Raw genomic sequence first — 23,929 nt, forward strand, 5'->3', positions numbered from 1 at the left:
AACTTCCAAAGAGATGAGTTACCACCTTAGGTGTACTTCAGACATGTAAGGGTGGGTATTTCTTTTCTTAATACAAAGGAATGGGAATGTTAGTAACCAGTTTGGGAAGATTAGCACTTAAGCACATTATGAGTAGGACACAAACACTTCATCTGCAACTTTTAAACCCGTTATGGTGCTTAGGGACATGGTTTAGTGGGTGACATTGGTAGCAGGGGGATGGCTGGACCAGATGATCTTGGAGGCCTTTTCCAACCTCTGTGATTCTATGATTACATTTTAACAAATGTTTATCAAGGTTTACTCTGAGAATTCAACTATGCCAAACTGCAGAATTAAATGGACTTCATGATGAATGTGATTTGTTATGAATTCATCACAAACGTGGTGACTTCCAGCCACTGAGGTGACATACTAAAGCCAACAGCTTTGTTTCACAAATACAGTATTTCCAAAGACTTTGAGTTATGCAGAGCGAACACATACCCAGGTATGTAGGATGCAAGGTCCTCTTTAACCAGGTGGCAGTTAATACTGGAGTCTCTTCCATAAGGATCGTGGGAGTCAAAGAGTTTAACAGATAAAATGTTGTTCTTCAAAACCTCTGTGAATTAATAACAAACATAGTATTAATCAATTACAGTAAAGACCACTTATTCTTCCGGAGACACAGCAAATGGTATGAAGCAACAAAATTTTGTGAAATTACATGTGATTTACAGAATAATTGATTCTGAGCCATCAAGATAGAGAGGTTTAGCTCTGCACACATCTGTAAAATCAAAAGACACTAATTACAAGAAACCAACCGCTGCATGTGATTTCAAGTATTAGATAGGCTCCAAACCACTGTTCTATGGGTATTGAAAAATAGCTGCCTGCATATTAACAACAAATGGTATTGAGAAAAGTTCTACTAAGGCATACGTATGTTAATCAAAATTTGTTTTTGGGGGTGGGGATGTTTTAGAGCAGCAGCGATCACATTCACAGCTACCAGTAAAGTCAGGAATTGTTGAGGGTTACTAGCATTTTGGAAACAAGCTCATCTTATAAACCAGGATATTTAAATCCTGTTACACCAGTGTGGCCCACAAGAAAAGACGTAAGAGAACTTTCATCTGAGGTTGTGTCTTTTACACCTCCTTCAGTTAGTTCGTGTCTGGATGTGCTCACTCCAGGATACCTGTCACAAGTATGGATATAAACATTTCAAAGATATAAAAGTACATGTTTCTATATATGAGTTCATTTAATAATACTTAAACAGAAACCATCACGCTCGTGATAACTTACCAACAATTGAACACACCATAAATTTATCTTCAGTCATTTCTTCAAATCTTCTTGTGGCTTCTCTGTTCCACTCATGTGCTGCTTTGTAAGGCTCAATGTAAGCCAGCCTACACTTGATTGCCTGAAAAACAACTCAAATTACCCATTTGCCATCACAAACAACGCCTTGATTTTGCACCCATGCAGGACAGCATGACCTTGGATTCTGGTTCCACTTTACTAACATTTGATCAGACTTAAGACCCATGTGGTCCCTCAACCCTGTAGCCTGCAGACGGACATGAAGCTCAAACTCAGAAACAGTCTTGCTGAAATAGAGCTTACTTCTCCTTGTCTCCCTTCATGGTTAGGCATAGAATTGGCTGCCGAGAACAACAAAGGTTTTTATAGAGAGGTGAAGAGGAAAACTTTAATCCTGTTTTGCTTAACTTAATGTAGTGACACATACTTAAAACATTTAAACTTAACGTGACTACACCATCGTAGAAATCTGAAGGATTTTACAGAGACACCAGAATACCACAGAACCTATGTCAGAAAACTCCTTCCAGATTTTGAAAAGGTATTATATGATGACAGAAAAAGACACAGGAAATCTGATTAAGTCATTTTGTTTAGAAGAACTCTTCTTTAGCATCTTTACTTCAAAACCTGGTGGCTATGCTATAGCTCAATTTTAAGTTAATTAACTGTGACTATTACGATTTCTTCCTTCTTGTTTATTGCACCAAAAGAGTAGTAACACAAGCAGGGAAAAAAAAGAGAAAGGAAATAAAGGTAATGGAAATAAGCACGTTTGGGAGATATTCTTAGGATACAGGCAGTCAGGAATAAGAAAATAAGACTGACTGACAGGTTAAATAACTATTAGATGAGAAGGGCTGTGGATGCCAAAACCAACGCTACTTTTAACACTGCTCATTCCAGTTTTGGCACTATTTCTGCAGCACCGAAGTCCATTAGAATGTGTGCAAACTGCATTAACGGGCTTCTCCTGTAACAGCCTAATTCAAATCTCTCGTAACAACCAATTCACACTTAGGTCAATACAATATGTGATCATGTATTAAGAGTTAACAGTGCTTACGTGCAACAGGACAGACCTGCACAAGCAGCCTCACTTCTGATACTCCTACCCTCTGAATCCTTCATTTTGCAGTGTTGCATTCATTCATGTTTCAAAGAATTTTAAATCCTTATTTTTTTTTAATTGAAGAGATATGAAACCATAACAACATCTAAGCAAATGCAGGCCTGTGCACCCTTCTACTACTTGTCTTAAACCTAACAGTGATAGGAAGTATTTCTTAAAGTTCCTGCAACTGCAAAAGCATTTTGCCATTTTCACAGTGTTTCCTCTCCTTTGCTGTCATTATAGAACAGCTGAATTATTTCTGCTGAAACTCTTCCCAGAAACATCTGTTCAAAATATAAACAGCTAAATCCTGTTTTCTGTAAAAGATGTCTGCCAACGTTAGTTCCAAAAGTCACTACTTCTGTTGCCTAGAACAGGCTATAAAAGCCTATCAACTCATCAAGTTTTAAAGCTCAGAAAAATTAGGATTGACAACCAGAACTCTGATGAACAGCAGAAGTGTTTTTTTAAACTTATGTGCACTTTTCATTAGACAGAAATATTTTCCCACCCATTTTTTTCCTTGCCAAAAAGGGGAACTCCTACAAGATGAAAAGTTTAGAAAATACCAAACTTCAAATGCCTTATAACAAAGATACAGTTCTATTAGATTACTGTTTGAAAATGTTATGTGAAAATTAATTATGCTTTCTATGATGGAGTAGAAGAAAGTATTTGAATAAACATACACACTTACATACACACCCTGACCCAAGGTAATACTGGATTTCAATTGAAACTGAAATAACTTAAAAAAACACACTAAAATAAGTTTACAATCTATGTGCAAAAAACATTTAACGTGTCACATCATAAACCCATCTGCAAAAGAACTTAACTGACATTTCATTTACTTGATAATGTTAACAATTCTGTATTTCCCCTTCCATCCATCCGCATTCCATTTATCTTCAGTAGTTAGTTTGAGCAATAACTAACTTACCTTTTCTGGAAAGCTGAAAATCTCATCTTCTGCTTTGCGTATGTCTTTAAGAGTTACATTAGCAACGCTGCCAAAGTCAACGTATTTGACCATAACTTCTTGTGAATGTGGCAGCCCTTCAAGAAAAACAACCCAGGGATAAAATCTTCAAGTTATTAAAAACAAAAAGGAGTATCAAATCCAAGCTAAAGCATCAGAACTTCAAAGCAAAGCCCACATTTACACCCTATTAAAAATATCACTTTTTCACATAATGTACAAGCTAATGAATTTTATTTATTTTTTTAATGTAAGAGTCAGCTCTTTTCGATTCCTGAATTAAGTTTAGCATTCTGAACCTGACACATCTCATCATTTTAAGAGATGCTGGCATATTAATGACATGCCAAGTAGACACGTAAGCAAGTACACGTCCAGGCACATTAAATACACTCCACTGCCCAGAAAGGCATCTTAGAGTCTCCCTCTGCCTCCAATACCTTGGCAATTACTACAGGAATTATTACCCCACGCTAATTACAATCAGAGGTTGGATATAATAGACCAATCTGTAGGTCAAACTGTAATGTGAAATATTAAAATATGTAATAGAATTTCAATACCAAAAATTAATGGTACCATTTCTTTTTTGACAAGTGACATGAAACACAGAATAAGAAAAAATACAGCAAGCAGTAGCAGTATTGAATTTATGAACCTAGCTGTTAGGACGACTGCCTAATAGATATAACGGTTGGTTTTTTATTCATTATTCACATCCAACGGGTGACTGATCAAGCGGCACATCTGATTTTGCTACTTAGCATTACAGCGAAAGAACCAATATTTCACCTGTAATTTGTGCTCTGTACCAATTCCCATCTTTGTGTTTTGCAATACAGGGCTGGCCTTCAACTGGGCAGACAATTTGCAAGTCTCTGCTATCCTGATGTTTGTCTCTCTCTTTATTTTTCTTTGGGAAAGCTAAAGTATCCAGGCTATCTACCTAAATTAAGAACAACAAAACATTCTATAATATATACAGATCAGAATTCTTAACTTTTTTGCAGTATTTTTGTTCTTTTAAAGGACATTTTTTCTGGCAGTGTCTTTTCTACTCCTTCCCCCCATACTGAACAGTAGTTATGAACACGCCAAGTGAATTAAAGACCCTAACGATTATTGAATATTGCCCTGCTCAGTCACTGTTCTTAACACTAAACCACCACACACCCACATGGAAATTAACCATGTAAGTAAACCGTCAAAAAATTTGACGGCATTCCAGAAATTCCTGCATTTAATTAGAATTAATCTATAATTCTAACAGCTAATCTAGTATGTTAATTCCAGGAATTCTATAATTACTGTATTTATTATTATTATAATCCTAAAATTACCATGAAACATCAGAAAATAATGGAAATTGTAACTCATTTGATGTGTACTCCAAGTAGCTCAACATAAAAATATCTGTACAGAGTTTTATTTAAACAGACCTCATTTCTAAACTTACCAATTGCAGATAGAAATCACTCGGACTATTTATGTGACAAACTACAACAAAGACTTCTTTTTCTTCTGGTATCTTAGGTGGCTTATACTGCAAGACTGTATTGTTTTCTAAGTGATTAGGAAGATGTGACTTAAACCTAAGGCACAAAGAGAGTTTGAATAACTTTTGTCAAAGTTAACTGAGAAGGAAGACTTGGATTCTATATCAATTTTACTATGAAAAATGCAAAAAAACTTCTCAAAAATAACTTGTTCCACATCCATATGAATAGCTTGAACTTTCCTCCTCACAGTTTGCACAGCCAATTCTAATTCCTCCTCCAACAAATGTAACACAGTAATAAGATATATGCCAGCTGTCCCCTAAAAGTATTTTGTTATTTGGGAAACAGAAACGTACATTTTAATTGTCCCCTCTCTACCCCCCAAAAAGGTAAGTCCACTACACTGACAAAACATTTTTAGATCTCCTTTCCATCACTTATGAGAGGAAAAACATTACCAGAGGAATGCAGATGCAGCAGAAGTCATCTCCCACTCATCACCACAACTAGTTACGCTCATATATAAACAAACACCTTCCTGCGTGCAGCGGTATGAACTCTCATTTCCTACTAAACACCAAAGCACTCACTGTTCTTTTCTATCTCCTGCCTCTTTTGCTGGTCCCTCCAAAGCACCCCCTTCTGTCCCAATGCCAACGTCAAGCTCCCCCTTATACCCACCCTACTGTGACCAGCCTGGCTGTCACTGCCTCCCAGGCAAATCAAAAATACAAGGCTGATGTTGGCATGCTTTTCTCTCAGCGGGGGACGCTCAATAACATGGGGGTAAAAGGAGAAACCATTATTCTCAAACTTCTACAGAAATTTAGATTTGATCATTTTCTAAAATAAAGTTTGTTGTCCAATTAAAGTTCTGATTGGAGAAAATGAACGTGCCATGGTGTTTATTAGTGAAGGCAAAAAAGGGCATCAACAGGTATTGCTGAACATCACACGTTAACACATCCAACGCTGCAAAAAGAACTTGCTCAATAAACTTCACTTTTTAAGTATTATTCCATTATCATTTATGTCCTAAGAGCAAAGACCAGATGACACTTACCTTGCCAAGTCTAAAAAAACTAACGCATCCTTGAGAGATGCAGGCATGTCATTGCTTATTTTATTATATGGAGGTTTTTTCAAATCCACAATGAGAATGCCATCCTCTTCTCTAAATATGGTCATTAAAACAACTTTATTATTTACCATTCCTAAAAATTTTGTCTTTGCTTCCTCTCCCCAACCTTCACTCTGTTAGAAAGAAAAAAAAGTGCTGCAGATATCTGAGTCAAAGAAGACAGAAGCAAGGAAGTGAGCACGGATGCACCTGAACAGAAGTGCATTCAGTATTTCCTAACAGTACAGATTGTTTAGTTCATATCCAGGACAGCACAAGGTAATCTTCTTTTATGATAGACTGATAAATATTTTAACTGTGTAAAACTGAGTCAAAATGAGATTTGAACTTGAAATATGTGAGCGTAAACCCAAAGACTTTTTAAAGGCAGGCTCCTGTAAGTTTGTTTCCTTTCCAACTAAATCAATGCAAGCCATCTTTTAATAGATGCACCTATATTTTAAAATTTAATATAAATCTTAGAATGAATAAAATTCTCCTAAAGTAGCAGAAACAGCTTCTACTTACTGCATTTTTGGGAACAATATCTTTCAACGAACACTGGACTGCTAAAGGAGGAACAGCTGCAAGTTCTGCCTCAATATTCTCATCTGGCTTCCTTACAAACAAGCAAATGTCATCAGGTTCAGTAGTTTGCAAAGGAGCAGGTTCAGATCGTTCAGCACCATCATACCTATTGCCAGGGAGGAAAAAAAAGTAGCACTAGCTTAAAAGCAATGCAAAAAAAAGTAAATAAAAAGGAAAAACAAAAACCAAACACACAGAACAATCAAAAATCAAACTTAAAAGAGGCCATTACTGCAGTGATTGGCATAATGTCAGAGTTTTTTTTTTTTTTTAATTTTTAAGCATTCAGGACTCACGTTACCTTTCTGCAGTAGAAGTCTAAATCAAACATTCTACCACATGAGGATTTGTACATTTGTGTACCTGCATACCCTCTCGCTTTCCCTACAGATACTAGGGTCACTTGCGTATCTGGTTATCAACCTGTATGAAGCATATTTGCTGACTGAGGATTTGTTTCTTAACACAGAACCTCTTAAGTATCAACACTCAAAGGGTTACTGCAGGGGAACAACTCTTTGTGAACATACCTTGAGAAAACTAAAGCTTCCGAACTCCCCAAATCAATCAGGAATACTTCCATCACTGCCACATCACAAACTCTGTATCTTACTGGATCAGAAGGTTTCTCTTTTTTACTTTTTACAGGGATTAGTTTAGTGATAGTTCCACGGCACCACATTCCAGTTTCCTTACTCTTAATAAAAATTTGAACACCTACATGGAAGCAAATAAAAAGCCTAAATTAAGAATTAAGAGGTATTTTGCACTGTATTATTATAGTTCTGCCTAACGTTTTATTCTTGTTCATCTTCCACAAAGGTATCAAGATCGGTGCAGCTAAAACGAAGACACAAACATTAATAATCTTGTCTTGATACCTGCCAGAAGTTCTCTCCTCATTCATTTACACAAGTTCTGTGCATCTAGGAGACAGTTGGCTTGTATTGAGAAATCATTTCTGGTAAGCCTTCTATACCTTTTACTGAAATGCCATTAAAGGCTAGTCGAGTTACAAGTAGTTCTACCAAAGTCACATAAAAAACCTGTATGAAGAAAGTCTACCCCCAAACATCAAAACATTCAAAAACATACCTATTTCACAAGTTCCCTACTTCTGCCTAACATCCCCAAGCTCAATTTTCATCTCTAAGATTTAGAAAAAAACACTATAATAAAACCACTAATACATCCCAAGGTAATTTTTGATTCTGCTCTCTATTCAGGATTGTAACATACTTTTTATCACTTTTCTGATCACCTTCTAGAAATGAGTAACATTGTCAACATGTAACGCAGAACATTTTTAAGTTACTTAGCCATGTATTCTTGTTTTGTCTTTAATTTTATTTGCAGAATGGTTTCTATCCAGTGAACTGTAAACAAAACCATCTAACAGAAGTGGCATGCTGCTTGCATAAGAGAAAGCAAGTTTACTGAAGTAATGAAAGAACAAGTCTGTTCATTACAATCAGTATTCTAATAAGGACCTTAACGTTAACAAGCATCACCTAACACTGGAAGGCATCAACATTTACAGCCAGGTGTTCCTGCTGTTAGTTTATACACTGAATTTGCTAAGGTCAAGAAGTGAAGAAACTTTTTTTCTGTGTTTCCATAGTTCTCATTTGTAAGATTTAATACAAGTCTACTTTACAAAACAGTTTTAATTGTAGATTCCAGAATACACAGAAATACTTTCCTTGGTAAAGGAATGCTAAAGAAAAAAAACAAATAGAGAAAGAAGACCTTGCTAAAGACGACATACTACAGGATGGTGTTTTAAGCTACCTCACGCATTTAGAAATAACTGGTTTACCTAGTTCCAAAACATCTGAAGGCAAGAGATAGGAACTTTTACTACAACAGAAGTTATTCAATTTCTCCTCCAAAAAAATACATTCTTTCTTCTGTGAGTATCGACGAATATAGAAGTGGCATGGATTTACAACATGGCTTACAAACACTAGTTCTGTTGAACCTGAGGAAGACAAAAAAAGATCATTCATTGTCCAAGTGACTCCAGCAGACACTATTAGACATGTGATTACAGTTATGTTGCAATCATGGTAACACATCTCATTACATCAGACAGCTTTCAATATTAAAGTCTGCTTGCACTTGTTTCGAGTGAGTTACAGATTTGCCTCCTGATTAAGCCCGCTCTTTTTAATGAGTAAGAACTACCTCCCTCAAGCCACCCTGCAAAACTGAAGGCTGTCTCACTACTTATAAAGTGGTCTCCTGAATTTACGGGGGTAATTCAAAGCATTTATTCCCTCTATTAACAGAGAAGTACAAGGCTTCTAGAAAGTAAGCTGGAAAGCCTAACATACCAACTTCTGAGAACAGAAATCCTAAGTGCTTTTGTACAGCAATTCAGTGTTACTACATGAGTCTCTTGCTTGTCCCAAGTAGACTAGGAAAAGCATGTATTACATTACTTCACTAGATCACTGATAAAGCTTTAAATTGTGCTTCCCATAATCCATAAAGCTCTAGAACACTTATTTTAGCATATTACCAACAAAACTGATCATGGCAAACAGTTCTGTGATCACCTCAGCTCTGGGATCTGATTTTCATAGTGTATTCATGACAGAGGCCCAAACTCAAGAGCCTGGAAAGGCTCAGATATAACTGATGATTACTTGATGTTTCTCCACAGAATTCTCTGCAGTGTAATGAAGCGGCAGCGAACTCTACAGCTCAACTTCACGATGGGTGTCAGAATTTCTCTATGATGTACTTCCACAGAAGTTATGAACTCAAACTACTTGTATTCCCTACTACTGTGTCAAGTCTCTTACAAAGTAGCCAGTGAACGTACAAGTTACTTGAGAGGTAAGTTACTTGATGGGGCAGGAATATATTTTACGATTCCAAGACTGAAAGAAACACAAAAATATGTAGTTTCCTCTACTGCTTCTTCCTCTATCAAGAAGCTTTTCTTCCCCAATACTGTGATCTCTACTTACTTTCTCCCCACTCAATTAACAGTTCAAAGCACTACACAAACTGTGCCTACAGAATTTGTGCATGAAGTAACTTGCTTCCTCAAAGTACTGTTTTGTACATTTATCTGTTCACTCTTAATTTAGAATACTGAAGGTACACTGGGAGCGAACAAGACAACAGTCCATAGTTCAGTATATAAATTGGTCCCATTGTTCACAGGATGCACTGATGCCACCACATCAAGGATCTACCACGTGCTGAGACACTGCCACTACCGAGTTTCTGAAAGTTGCTTGGGACTTAGTGTATTATATCTTCCAATTAAGTCATTACACCAACTTCTGACATTTCTTCTAGTCTTCAACTTGGCAAGGAGAGCTGATCAGGGAGCATTACTGCCAAGTAAAGCTGCTAGCGCTGTTAACATCATCTATATAAGCACCTCCCAGACTAATCCAAACTGGAAGGAATTCACGAGCCTCAGGACTGCTCCTACACATGAACAAGTATATGTTAACTAGACAAGATGAGAATCTCTTTCTAGCACACTCCTTATCTCAATTAGAACACTAGTAGATGTGTCCAACTCTGCAGCTGATTCCAGTGCTTTGTGCCACTGCTTAGAGGATGGGTTCCTTGTAAGTTAAACCATTTACCAGAAAGGAAAAATCACTAACCAGCTTTGTGTTCAGAATGTGTTTTCTTCTTGGAAAGTTTCTTCCTCTGTTCATTGTGGTGTTCTCGGGGAAGCTCTGTTTATTGTTTTAGAAGAAAAGTTTAATCAATTAGATTAGGTGACTATTCATGCATATGCAGTAAAGCAGCAAGCACAACACAGAGGTTATGCATAGTGTAGTAAGGCACTGCAGAGTGATAAAAACTTACTAACGCTTGTACCCATCATTCTACTACACAGTATTGGTTTGCATCACATGGTCATCATTCAAGTTCTGCTGGGAACTTTGGGGTTATGCATGCCTGGGAATGCAAGCTGAAGGACACCAGCTCACTGCAAGGACAGCCCAGGCCTGCACATAAGGGCTTTACTACTGGGATGGCCAAAAAGTAGACATGAGGGGAAGACAACAACGGTAATGCTAGCATCCCTGCCCCTCTAACTTGTCCTTGAAACCCTTCCCAAAGTCTGTTATCAGAGTAACTATTACTTAACTGACTCCAGGGATGCCTGGATTAGCAGGTAAAAAGCACCTTTGCCAAATATTGTGAATAACTCAGTAGTATGGATTAATTAATGATTGGTCACTTCATTGCACCCATACATCTGAAAGGCTCGGACATTTAATGGATATGAATAAATATTTAACCTTAGAATTCCCTACTTTGTGTCCTAGCCCTTCTGGGGTTGGCACAGACCAGCTGTGAATTTGTGACAATTGTGTGTAACCATTTCCATACCTGATGTGACTGAAACAGATGTAGGGGCTTTGTATAAACAGACAGTCCACACACTAAATCCACTGTTACAAAATTATCATTAAGACAACTGAAGACACATGTTACTTGGATTACATTGCTCCTTGAAGAAATTTTGTTCTGACAGTTTTGTGAAGTCCACTAGCATTCTGGAATGTTATTTTAGACAGCTGGGCCAAGATCTGTAGTTTACCCCACCCTGAACACACCATAGGCTACCACAAATACTCCTACATATTGTCCCCACCTTCTCCAAGGAAGATCATTAAACCTAGGGGTCTTCTAAACATGTTTGTGGAGTAACAAGATAAAGAACATGCTGAAGTCAACCTTGTTAATTACAGATGAATCCCAGTTTGTTGACAAGAATGCAGAGGAAACAAGAACTCATGATTGACTGGCCATCTGCACACTCCACTGTGAGAGTGCATCTGTCTTTTACATGAGGTTAGGTTTTCTGCCTTTGCAGCATTGATAATATCCGTATTTATTCTACAAAAAAGGAGATGAACATGCATAGATTTCCTCCTGGAAGACTCCAACAGTATCCATTTACACCAAAGCACGCATCCTCTCAGCCATTTAAATTCTCTGGCAGTTCTAAGGCTTGAGAATCAGCAATGGTATATGGTGCTCCTACAGATGTGCACAGAGCTCCAGGAACGATACTTTACCCAGTTACAAGCAGCTTGGAAGGCCAGTGATGTCACCTAACTCATCTCCTCTCAGTAGCCTCATGTCACTGCTGGTGGCTGTTTTTCCCAATTTTTGATGTTACAGCCTTTCGAAGTTTACATGGCCTTTAAATGAACTTACCATGTACCTTAGCCTTTTGAATGTGCGCATAAGTAGGTCAAGATCTCCTTGCAAGCTGAAGGAATTTATTGTTGCATCTTAACTGCTTAGAGAAGAAACCTTAAAACTGAGCTCAGGGAGAAGCCTGTCACTCCTACATGCAGTGTGACAGAAGTGCCTTGAGTACTTTTGGAAGGAACCCTCTGGGCATACTCTATCTGAAGCATGAATGGCTGCATTTATCTACAGCCCCTTATTTGGTACCTGATCTAAAAGTTTTCATCTACCACCTCATCTGCCCTTGCAATGACATCATTTCAATGACATCATTTGAGCAACAACAGGTAGATGGCACATGCTAAAATCCTTACTGCTGAGTGACAGGAGCACCTGTGATTCCTGGCAGCCTAAATTTATCCTGAATTCAAGGCAGTGTGAATACAGAAGAGCAAGCTTCATGTTTTCTGTAGTTTCAGAGAGCACTGAACCTGCTAACACAGGCAGCAACTCCTTTATTCTTAGGAAATAGATACTAGAATCTTAAGACTAATATTCCTTTACAAACATGGGAGGAATTAACAATAACACTGAACAATAACATAAAGAAGATCTCCATTATCCCAACTTCTGTCATGTTCTTTCAGCTTTGCTAACATTATTCCTATGGACAGAGAAGTTGCCATCAGCTCAGACTGGGTGATTATTTAAGTCCAGGTCCTGTAGAGAGGCCAGATCTTTCACCCATACAGCACACAGAAGACTTCTGAAAAGACTATCAACACCTGTTAAACAGGCTCAAATTTACAATTAAGTGCTAAAGTGCACCAAAGAAATCACTATTATTCAGTACTAAACAATTCAGAAAAGCCTTAGGAGGTTAACATCCAGACCCAAATACAAAATGTAGCTGGCTTAACTAGAGTAGCCTCTAGGAACAAACCCTTCCCTGTCCTTAGGAAAACAACAAGGTTGTTTTGTCAGTGAGAAAAACACAATATCCTTATCATGAGACGGAAAACAATCACATTTGTTCTTTTCAGTCCATGAAAAGGCATCCAGCCATCACGGACTGATCCACTACAAACACTATCAATTTTCCTGAAGATCTGCCATCAGAATAACTGTTTTCCACCTGCGATGTTTTCTGCTCAACTGAATTATGAGCAGAACTGAAATATGACTCAATACTATCAATCTCTTTTTCCAAAAGCACTCCCTGAGATCATTCAGAATCCTAATCCTGACCCTATCCTAACAGCCTGCAGACTCTCAGTCCCTAAATTAGTACAAGTCTAATTGCTACTAAATGTGACACAAATCTATACCATCATCAAAAGTTCCCCCCCAACAGAACTTCAGGCCCCTCCCACTTTAACTGCAAACCATTTGAAAATGCTCTCTGGGTACCCAACCAGCTCTGAACCCACTTAAGTTTCAGTTAGTACCACAACAGCAGGTGTGCCAAAGGAGTGAGATCCATCACCAGGTAGGAATGAAGCCTTTCTATCTTGTTCCAGGCAGAAATCTGTCTGATGGGACCTTTTCCCCCCTCACAAAAACATCTGTGCTGACTGCTGTTCACCCAAGATCTTGGAAGAGTTTGTTATTTCTTCAGACTTCTGTGAGTAAGAAGTGAATTACCAGTTCCCTGGGTTACTCCTTTATTTCAAAACAGGTATTGCAGGATCTGTCTAGTACTCTGGTACCTCAGCTCTTCTCAAAGCCAGCCATTGTTGGTTCTGAAGTTGCTTTATCCACTTTAATAAACTGAAGACTTAGTGGGAAGCTTTGATTTTCACAACTCTTGAACTTATTTTTGTACCCACTCTAATGAGAAGAGTAACATATCTACTTACAGCTGCACTAGTCACTGTCCACCCCCCATAGTCATTTTCTCCTATGATCTAAGTTTTATTTCCATGTTATTCCTAATACCTTCTGCCCTGCCACTAAGCACCTCCTGGACTCTAGCTTGGAGGACTTTGAAGGACTCATTCCAGTATGTCACTGACTCTCAGTACTGCAGGGTCCAGAACTGGGCACAGCACTCCGGATTCAGCCTTGCTGAGCACCTACCAGAGGGGCAGCATCACTGGCTGGACCTGTTAGCTGTACTCTTACTGACACAGTCCAGGCAAAACCTCTCAAGCAAAAGACCTTAACTGTTGTTGCCAGTTAAGGTATGACAATGCCTTCAAAAGATTCAAAAGCCCAGGGAACTGCCAGAACAGCACCTTCCAGGAGCTAATGACAAACACTGAAGGGGACTAATGATTAAGAGAGTTAACCATCCAGGCAGGTAAAAAGTTATGATTTGTGTCTGAAAAAGCTTGTGAGGAAGTTTTCCCTAAGGCAAGCTGAACAAAGACAAAAAGGTACTACAGTAATTTAAAGGAAGATAAAGTAAAATACAGTAATCAGTCACTAAACAGCTTGCACTGAGCTAACTACAAGCACAATTGATGAATAACATGCTTGACATCTGAACATTGTAAGCATCAGGTATTCAAAAAACTTACTTTCCAGGTCATCTTCAACTATTTCTTCTATGATGACATCCGGGCTGGACAGACACTTGGGTAGAGCAGGAATGTTCTGATGAGGTACCACAGCAAGTGATTCTTGTACTTGCACATTTTTCACTGTTTTGTGAACACCAGGTTTATTTGCCTGAGCCTTTATTTTACTTTCTCTGCACGGTGGTGGAATCATATTGTCTACAGAGAGCTGAGTATCACAACTTGACATGTCTTTTTTGTCACCAGGGCTAAAAGCATGCTGTCCATTATCTTCACTGTATTTGAGAAAAGGTTTATTTTGAGACACATTAATCCAGTCTGTTTTCAGAGAAGCACACAAGTCAAACCAGAGGTTTTATTAAGAAAATATCACTATGTTCTGAAAACATCTCATAAAGGCTGGTTGAAATAAATCTGTATTACGTAGTTTTTCAATACCAAGACAGCAGAACAGTTAACAGGATTTCTGAAACCTAGAAAGAATTGGCACAGAACTGGTACACATTCTTGGGCACAGCTGAGTACACAGAAGAGTTGTCCCTGCTTAAGTGATCAGACAGCATAGGTATAAACACAAAGTATTTGAAAAACTTCAGTAGTGTGATATACACCCATGTTAAGAAACAAAGACATGCTAGATGTCTTACTACTGGTAGTTACAGTCAGTGGATCTTTTTAAGATAACCAGTGCTGACCAGAAGAGCCTTCGCAACAACTCCATTCCATTTCTCAAGTTTTTGTCTAAGACCACAGGAAAAAAATAAAGGAAAAGGACAAATAAGAAAGCAATTGTCACTTTAGAAGTTAGTTTTTTCTTGTTCAAGTTCATCTGATGTCACTTGTTTTGGCATACGTGCTCAATATTTAAGATTATGAAGCTGAAATACAATAAACTTCAGTATTTTTCATCAATTTGAGATTTACACTTTCATGAACCAATTTTCATATGCTGAAATGATAAACATTTCTATTACCTATCAACACCAAAGCTGAAAAAACACAGCATAAAAACTAGGGAATATAGTTGAGTGAAAAACAAATAAAACTGAAATGGATTAACTGGAATGCTGGCAAGCATTTAACAGAACAGTTTTGGTTCTTTACAGAAAAAATAATAAGCATGAACTTTTTAAAAATTTAGTCTCCAGTATTTAACTGTTAAGAAAAGCTAAATTACTGTACCTATCCCTCTTAAGAAAATACTTACTATCCTGATGCTCCCCATTCAATCTTCCCCAGATTCTTTAAAAAAGATGTAATCTCTTCAGTGTTCAGGAGAAATCTCGAGAGAAGAAACATTACAAATACCTGTATCACTGATGGTTTGATATACATTGTGTTTTTCAGCACAAAATTCACATATGATGTAGAGCAGTAAAAGAAGAGATTGATTAGCTACTGTAATTTCACTCTTCCACTTCTATGAATGGATTATTTGGTTGCTCATTTATTTTCAGATTCACACTTGGAGAAACTCTCCTGCCTCTTGCTCTACTTCTCATGCAGAGAGTGGTCCTATATTACTTACCGAGTTTCCACATCTATACAACCTACCACCATGAGTTTCTTCTTAGATACTGGTGTCCCAAGAAGATACTTAGATACTGGTGTCCTTGTTGAACGTAAGAAATTGTTTCATTTAAAAAAGAATTAAACCAACGTTTTCCCCACTTCCTAGTTGGGAGCATGTTTAGAAGTTGCACAAGTCTGTCAGAAATATATTTAATGCATGTGGTTGTTTACATAGCAGCAAATTTTATGTGCTTTCTCCTGATGGCTCAGATGAAGGCAATCATGCCCTTTCAGCAGTATGTTTGTACACACCTGAACTAGCAGTTTCAGAACTACATAAGCCAAGGAGCTTGATTAATGCCACTTAACTGTTAACCAGACAGCTTTTGTAATTAAAATAACCAGTGCACCCATTTATCTGCCAATATACCTCCCACTCCAGTCATTTACCTTGGAGATGTTTTTTCCTTTAAACTACTCACTCTTGAGAGCTCAGCATCAACTGGCAACTTCAAATCATGAATAACCTGAAATTAAGGAGTGAAGTCTTAGCCTGCAATATACAGAGCGAATTATGCAGGTGCCTATTAACTATAATATGACAGTCTGAATGTAACATTTTTAATTCTACCAAAGAGTTTACTCATTAACAGCCAAGAGCCTAGCCAACTGTTAGTCTTATATAGTCAGTTATGTCTCCCTGCACTGCTAAGACTTTTAACAGTTTGGGATTTTGTAGCCATAGCATGCGACTAGAAGCAGGAGTTGAAATTTCCTTTTACATGAACAGCCACTGGGAAGGTAAATTCTAAACAAAAAGGTGGGCCTATGGAAGGGCAGTGGTGGGTGCCAGCCTCCAGAGTTCACACTGAGCAAACAACACATGAAGGAGGGATCAGAATCCCTTCCTGGGTCCGATGGGAGAGACCAGGTTTCTTCACATGGAAAGCAACAAGTGACTGCAGCGAGCTTGAATTTAAAAATCAAACTGCTTGCAAAAATGGCTGGTGACCGATTATTCATTATTTTTCTTAACACAAGGACTACAAAGACTCCAAATCAAACAGCCAAGTGACAAAATGACAGAGGGAACAATTCTATACACACCTCATTTTGAGGTATGAGAGCATGGAACAAGCTGCCACTGCATATGCAAACACACAAAGTACAAATGTATACAGATACACAATAAAAACCCTTAACCTTTAAATGCCCAGGTTCTTACACTTCTCCTTCAAGCACCTTCTCCTCTGCTGAAATAAAGGAAACCTCACTGGCTGGAGCTTTGGTCTGATACAGTACAGCAGGTATCATGTTCCTACAAGCAGAGGCTATGACAGGGAAGAAGCATAGAAGCAGAGGCCCGTATCAGGAGAACGGACTGAACTCTGGCGTAGTTCATTCAGTGTGAAGGCTGGAGAACTTTACAATGGGAAGATTCGAGTCTGAAATTTTGATAACACTGCCCCTTCACTGAACAGTACTGGCTTAGTTTCCTGTCATCCCCCTCCATTTGCCATTGCCAACAGCAAGCTCTTTGAGACCAGGCCCACCTTTATCATTTCAAAGGAGTCACAAGCCTGATTTGCGACCAAGGCCAAATTTAGACTGGCAGTGCATGTGCAGAGGTGGGTTGGTAGAGTACACCACTGTAAAAATTTCAATATTCAAGTCGAACAAAAAAACAGATCATGAAAGCTTTCAATACAAATATGAATTTGTTCTTCACAAAAATTTCACAGTAACTACCTGAGCCAGATCGCAGTAGGTTCTTACAGAAGGTGTAATTTTTAATTCCCTTGCTATCCTAATGGCACCAATCAAGCGTTTTTTCTTCTCTTCAATTAATTGCTTAGCTTTTGCAACATCAGCACTGTAGTTGTTGATGCTCTTCACTAATTCTGCACACAGTTTCCTTTTCCTGTATTAAAAACATTACTTTTCAGAATTTAGTAAGCACTCAGCAGTGCTGATTCCAACTTTGACTATGAAGTATGATTGTCACTTATACCACAATACAAACTGGATGCATTTCACAGAAATACCATTATCCTCACAGCGAGGAGCAGACAGCATAGAAACCTAATATAAAAATCAGGGGAAGCAAAACACTGAGTTCACAGCCACATGCCCTCTTCTTTGAAGGAACTTTGTTTAAAAACACATGTCCAATGAAGCCTACAGATACCTCTGTACACATCCAGCTGATAATCACGGAATCTCCTGAGTTGGAAGGGACGAGGATCATCAAGTCCAACTCCTAAAAAACCTGATGAACTGAACAGTTGGATTAAAAGATCAGATACCCCTTGCAGAGGCTGTTCTGTACTAAGCTTTGCAACAGACACGCACTCCTCTACGTATATATAATGTATAAAAATCTGAAGACATATTCTTTAAAAGATCCTTGGGGTTTTATCAACTTGAACATTTGCAGAAAGCCTTTTTTCTTTTAAGTTATTCTCATTAAACTGGTCATTCCCCTAATTGGTCATTCCCCTCATGGCAGTATCACCCCCACCCCCCAAGCTATTTCAGAAAAAAAAGTCATTAATGCTATTCTGAGATTTTCTTTTAAAGCAGAAGCTGAACATACTACTGTTTTCCAACCACACAAGCTAGCTTCAAGAACTAGACACCACTATGAAAGAGCAGAAATAGTGCATAAAATTAAATACAGGTATTATCAAGTACTGTAATGAGAAATTCTGAAATATTTTATCTGAAGAACTGGCCCATTGCTCCCATTGCACAGGTGAGAATATTACCTTGACAGGAGAGAAGTTACAAGCTCATCAAATTTTCTATCTGCAGTTTCTGCAACTTTGTCTCCTTCCTGCTTCACTTTCAATTCGAAGCATTTCAGCATCTATTCCATTCAGTATAGAGTAAACATGTTTATTCACGATTCTCACTTTTTTAAAGCTCAAAAAACAGAACAACCAGCGAACAGTCAGACAGTGATGAACACTCCAGCATGAGGAATTAACATGAAAGTGTGCTGTGATTGGTACAAAGGAGAACAGGCCAATTAGAGAATCATTACGTAAATACAGTGGAGGAATACTTGTAAGTCATTAATTGTTTTAACTTCTAGTCAGTTTGCACTATCTGGATCTTCATGGCCACTGAAGTCTTCAGATGCAACAGGCAGGAAACAGAAACCAGAACACAAGTTCTGCCTGACCACCAGGCAGCACTTCTGTGGTGGGCAGGTGACGGAGCCCTGGCACAGGCTGCCCAGAGAGGCTGTGGGGTCTCCTCCTTGGGGATCTCCAAAAGCCTCCTGGACGTGGTCCTGGGCAGCCTGCTCTGGGTGTTCCCGCTTGGGCAGGGGTAGTACCAGGTGACCTCCAGAGATCCCTGCCAACCCCAGCCATCCTGTGATCTTGGGCCCACTGCCTCACTTGCTTTCTGGTATTCTAATACAGCACTGCACACAGGTAGTTAGCAAGCTAAGATTCCTACTGTTTAAACTCACTGTGAGCACCTAGAAAAAAGGAAGATTCTTCCTCCACCTAAGCATCAGCTTTCTGTTGCTATAGCTACATCTAATGAAGATATTATGGAGAAAAAAATCTCATTAACACAACTGCTTTGGCAATACTCAGCCTTTGCTGAAAAGCTGTTGGAAGACCCCAGTTGTAAGTGCATGAATTGTTAGAGCTGCTGAAATGCAAGGCTTTTACAAGATGCAGTTAGTATCTGAAGCAGGTACTTAACATAATTTTGCTTAGCTGACAGATCAGCCACTGCAACAAGTTAGAGGGGGAATGGAAAACAGGTTTTAGTACCTCTCCACACCACACACAGTGATTTTACTTTAAGCTTTTGGATCACTGAACACCTCTATGCCTGTTTATCTTAGAATACATACAGAATGTGAAGTGGTAGGCAAATATAAGCATTTCAGTAACACCTGTTCTTTTCTACCTTTAAATCCAAGAAGAAGCACAAGAAAAAAAATTAACTTAACTGCCAGAGCAAAAGCAAGTGTAAATTTCACCTTGGTCTGAGGGAACACAAGCTCAGTACTCAAAGTTCTGCTTATATATGGTTATGCCTAATATACAGATGGACCTAGTAACTTCAAGTTATGAACAGGTTCGGATACTCCACGCAGTCCACAGTTTAGTGCTACATATTCACAGTAGTAGTCCAAACAGCTGAAGTACAGAAGACATGTTTAAACATGCTCTTAGTGCCTTTAACAGTACATTTGTTTGAGTACTCAAGACAGAAAGCTTTAATCAAGGCTAGCATATAACATTTCAGAATTTCAATATATTTTCACCCACCTCGTCTGCATCTTGTAAGTGGCTGAGATTACAAATACCTATCCACAAAGCTTCATCAATGCCTTCCAGAGTTTTGTTTTCCTAGGGAAATGAAAATTAAGTTGATTGAATGACTAGAACATAGGCTATACTCAGTTGATTTTCACAGATTTGAGGTAGGTGACCCTGGTGAACTTTGCATGGCTCTGACTAGCTCTACAGCTGCAAATGGGCATGAAGTAGCTTGTAAGCCTAATTCAGGTAAGCCTACTACATTACATAGTATTTGACTGATTCTGCATTGTATTTTGCTAAATACATACAAGATATTTGCATGCATACACAAAAAAAAAATAAGAGAATCAAAGAAAGCATTAAGATGGAAAACCAAGACAAAGTTCCAAATAAAAAGCAAAGAAAGCATGCAGGACAGAAGAAAGGAAATATTGCAGCTTAGAGAGAAGTGCTACATCTAGGAATTTTACTTCAGAAAAAAAATGAGAACAGCAGGAAACTATAATAAGCTCACAGTGTAATGCTGATGCAAGAGACAGTGAAATACTCTGGTATGAACTGAAATAGAAGCAAGTAGAACATAGAAGTATGTTCTTCCACCACTGGTATTACTAAAGCTCGTGTTAAGATTACCGGTTAAGAGTGCTGGCATTTCGCTAACTGATCATCAGTTGAGGACACCTCAAAGAGTCAGGGCTGGTGCTGGTGAAGTCTGTGACTATTGGGAAACCCATTTCCATTGGACATCTGTTAAGTTGCCTTTTGGCCAATACCTTCCATTTCTAAAGGGTTCCTCATCAGTTAAGGAGAACAAATACAAACTAGAGAAGAGTTAGAGCTCAAGTTTGAAAACCTGAAACTGTTCTGTCTCTGATCAAACAATTACAGGTGGATGAAAGTGCTGTCTCAGCATGATCTGGAGTTTATTGAAGATGCTTGTTGCTACCTTCATCTCTGGAAGAGATACACTGCTAATGGAGCTGGTCACCTCAGATCAATGTCTCCTCTTCAAGAGAAGATAAAGATCAGAAAACCCTCCAAGAGCTATTCCTAGCACAGTTAACCTCCAAGTCACAAGTTCCTACACCACCCAATCTCACTCCATTTTGGTAAGATACAAGGAGATACAGGTTAAAACGACATGGAGCAACATGTAACCCTATCTACTTCATGGTTATCATTATGGTCAATGACAATAAATATCCTTTCAAAACATAGATATTCTCATTCAGTGATCTACATGATCAATGATTCAGTGATCCTGCCAGACTTCAAAATCACCAGCCACAAATAAAGTACTCTGGAGAAAAAAGTGGAAAGAGAAAAGGAAGCAGCAGCTCATCAAGGTTAGACTGATCTCAGTGGAAGTTATTTTTCTGTCCTTTGAACTCATGATGTGGACACCATTCTCAACTTCTGCAAACAGACAACTTCTTTTCACAGAAGTTCAACTACCATCAAAAGACTGCTTATGACCTCAAACTTGATATACTCTGAAGTTGACTCCAGATGATTTGCTTTAGTATTTATTTTGTTAACATAATATATTGAAGTTTAAGATAACATGATTCAGGTTTACTTCTAATACTTTTCCTGAAAATGTTCAGAAAAGAACCACTTCCAAACTTGAACAGGCACTGTAACAAAAACTGTATTAGGAAACAAGACTAGCATATGCAATTAAGTAGGGTACTTTCAAGGTAACCATACAGGACAGTCTCCATGCAAGAACATGGGACTGGCAGAGGATGTACCATTAATTTCCATTCTTTGTCACTTTTTGTCACTTTAAAATACGCAACAAGTTAGCTTATTTTTTGCCTGGAACTTCACAAACCTCTTTCAGGAAGATCATGTTAGAAAACCTAACAGAATGTTTTCAGATATCCATTTGTCCCATCATGTTGCCTTGATAAACCACTAGACTGCTTTAAGGATGCCCTGCAATTGTCTTCTATTTGAAAAGAAAGCCCCAGAGTCAAATACTGTGAAGCCTTTTTTTAAATTAAGTTCAAAATACCTAATAGCACAGCCAGCTGAACACAGTCTTCCTCAGCTACAACCTGGTTTGGTGTGAACAGCATTCATTTTTAAATAAAATGAATGAACTTCAGTCAAATTATTTTGTTAACACCATAGTTGTACATCAAACCCATGACAGGATGGAACAATAGCACTCAATAGTTAAGGTTGCAGGTTTGTGTGTTTTTGTAAGTGCAGTATTAACTATGCTTACAAAAAAGTGACAATATAAAGAAATTCAACATTAACACACCGTGTCTGCTGATGGAGCTACACCTGGTTTACAATTCAGCCCACTATTTGAGGAAATCAGGCACTGAACATTTTTCTCTTCCGTGTTGGAACTGGAGGGCCTGCAAACAGAACTTTAAGGAAAAGCCTACTCACATCAAATAAAAACGAACTTCCCTGAAATATTTTAATACACAATTTGAATATTTCAAGATTTGTCATTAAACACATGTGCACAACTATTCTTAAAACAGTTCAATTTACATGGTCACATTCTAGACATACCTGATTTTTTGGTTAAGGTTCCTTCCTAGCAGCATCACCTTAAAATTCAACTGTAGCATCTATTTTATCTTACAAAAAAGGCAGGAACAAAAGCTTACAAGGCAGTAGTGATTTTCACCCTTGATGGAACTTAAATGCATACCTATTAATATTCCAGAATTCACTTTTGTTGCCCATATATTTTTTTAGCTATCCCATCAGGTATTAGGCTGTTGAAGTTCTTCTAATACAAGGCAGATTATACCTAAACAATATAGGAAGGCTCTTAACTTCTGTTGTCTGATCACACAATCCAGCTCTCCTGCGAAGTGTATGTACTGGTAAACAGCTGCCAAGACCCTCACAAAAACAGCCTCCAAAAAGACAACTTAACTGCAGCGAGGAAGCAGCATTGTTTCTTCTACACTCCATTTCCTGTTTGATGGACTGTGAGAAGACTTGGCAAACCCTGCTGCACAGGCTGACACCCATACACAAAATCTTAAGTTTTATCTTATTTTGGTCAAGTTTTGACACATCTTACCTGCACCTCTCTCAAAAGATTAATTCCCATACATCCCTTACACTCATCTAACAAAATCCTAAGAATTACCTGGGCCTATTCTTATTTATAATGAAGATGACTCTCCATGGCAACAGCCGTAAGGGGAACGCACCCTCTTTAGGACTTCCTTCAAGTTCACACTTACTTAGCTACCTAGGCTATGTAATTTAAGTATGACGATACCAAGGAACTTTGCCAGCATCTAATCTTAATAGTTCTAGTAATTGGATACCTAAGCAGAAGGTGCAATAGTGCCAGGAGGGGCTGAAGATGCACTTTAGTGAGGCAGTCCTTCCTACAACAGGGTGTTTCTCTGACCCCTTATCAGACTTACCATGAACAGCATTTAAAACCTTCAGTTCCAAGAATTTCAAGCCAAACCAAATCTGTTTCTCCCTTTTAATGAAATATTACTTGTATTTAGATTTTAGAAACACAGGAAGCCCTCAGTGCTTGTCTGATGCCCTCAATTAAGTTGTTTCAGCTGCACCAGGCAGCCATCCTGAGAACACATTAGTAAAGTTTAAGTCACATTAAAAAATAAAAGCAAAAAAAGTCAGCTGGAGAAATATTTTCAGAATTTCTTAGTCAATCCCCACCCCAGTGTGGCATCTAACCACATTAAAAAGTTGGGTTTTGAAGGTTTACCTTGCTAGGTCTTCTGAGCTGCTACCACTCAATCCAAGTTTAACATCCATTTTGGTCTGAACTCAGAGG

General features: G+C 38.3%; 1 protein-coding gene across 1 annotated transcript in view; it reads right to left on the minus strand.

The window, feature by feature from the left end:
- The window catches only part of RNF17 (ring finger protein 17), a 44,889-nt gene that overhangs the window by 18,616 nt on the left and 2,344 nt on the right, over positions 1–23,929 (minus strand). Inside the window, exons 4-21 of the mRNA XM_050713616.1 lie at positions 23,861–23,916; positions 22,406–22,505; positions 20,137–20,217; positions 18,607–18,707; positions 17,588–17,759; positions 16,289–16,365; positions 15,534–15,608; positions 14,327–14,601; positions 10,256–10,330; positions 8,440–8,601; positions 7,151–7,337; positions 6,561–6,726; positions 5,976–6,166; positions 4,866–5,005; positions 4,206–4,355; positions 3,375–3,490; positions 1,297–1,417; positions 487–604 (exon numbers count right to left, since the gene is read on the minus strand). Of these exons, the coding sequence (XP_050569573.1) occupies positions 487–604; positions 1,297–1,417; positions 3,375–3,490; positions 4,206–4,355; positions 4,866–5,005; positions 5,976–6,166; positions 6,561–6,726; positions 7,151–7,337; positions 8,440–8,601; positions 10,256–10,330; positions 14,327–14,601; positions 15,534–15,608; positions 16,289–16,365; positions 17,588–17,759; positions 18,607–18,707; positions 20,137–20,217; positions 22,406–22,505; positions 23,861–23,916 (2,363 nt within the window). The remainder of the gene's footprint in view (positions 1–486; positions 605–1,296; positions 1,418–3,374; positions 3,491–4,205; positions 4,356–4,865; positions 5,006–5,975; positions 6,167–6,560; positions 6,727–7,150; positions 7,338–8,439; positions 8,602–10,255; positions 10,331–14,326; positions 14,602–15,533; positions 15,609–16,288; positions 16,366–17,587; positions 17,760–18,606; positions 18,708–20,136; positions 20,218–22,405; positions 22,506–23,860; positions 23,917–23,929) is intronic.

This window comes from Cygnus atratus, chromosome 1 (genome assembly GCF_013377495.2).
Source record: "Cygnus atratus isolate AKBS03 ecotype Queensland, Australia chromosome 1, CAtr_DNAZoo_HiC_assembly, whole genome shotgun sequence".
Lineage (NCBI taxonomy): Eukaryota > Metazoa > Chordata > Aves > Anseriformes > Anatidae > Cygnus > Cygnus atratus.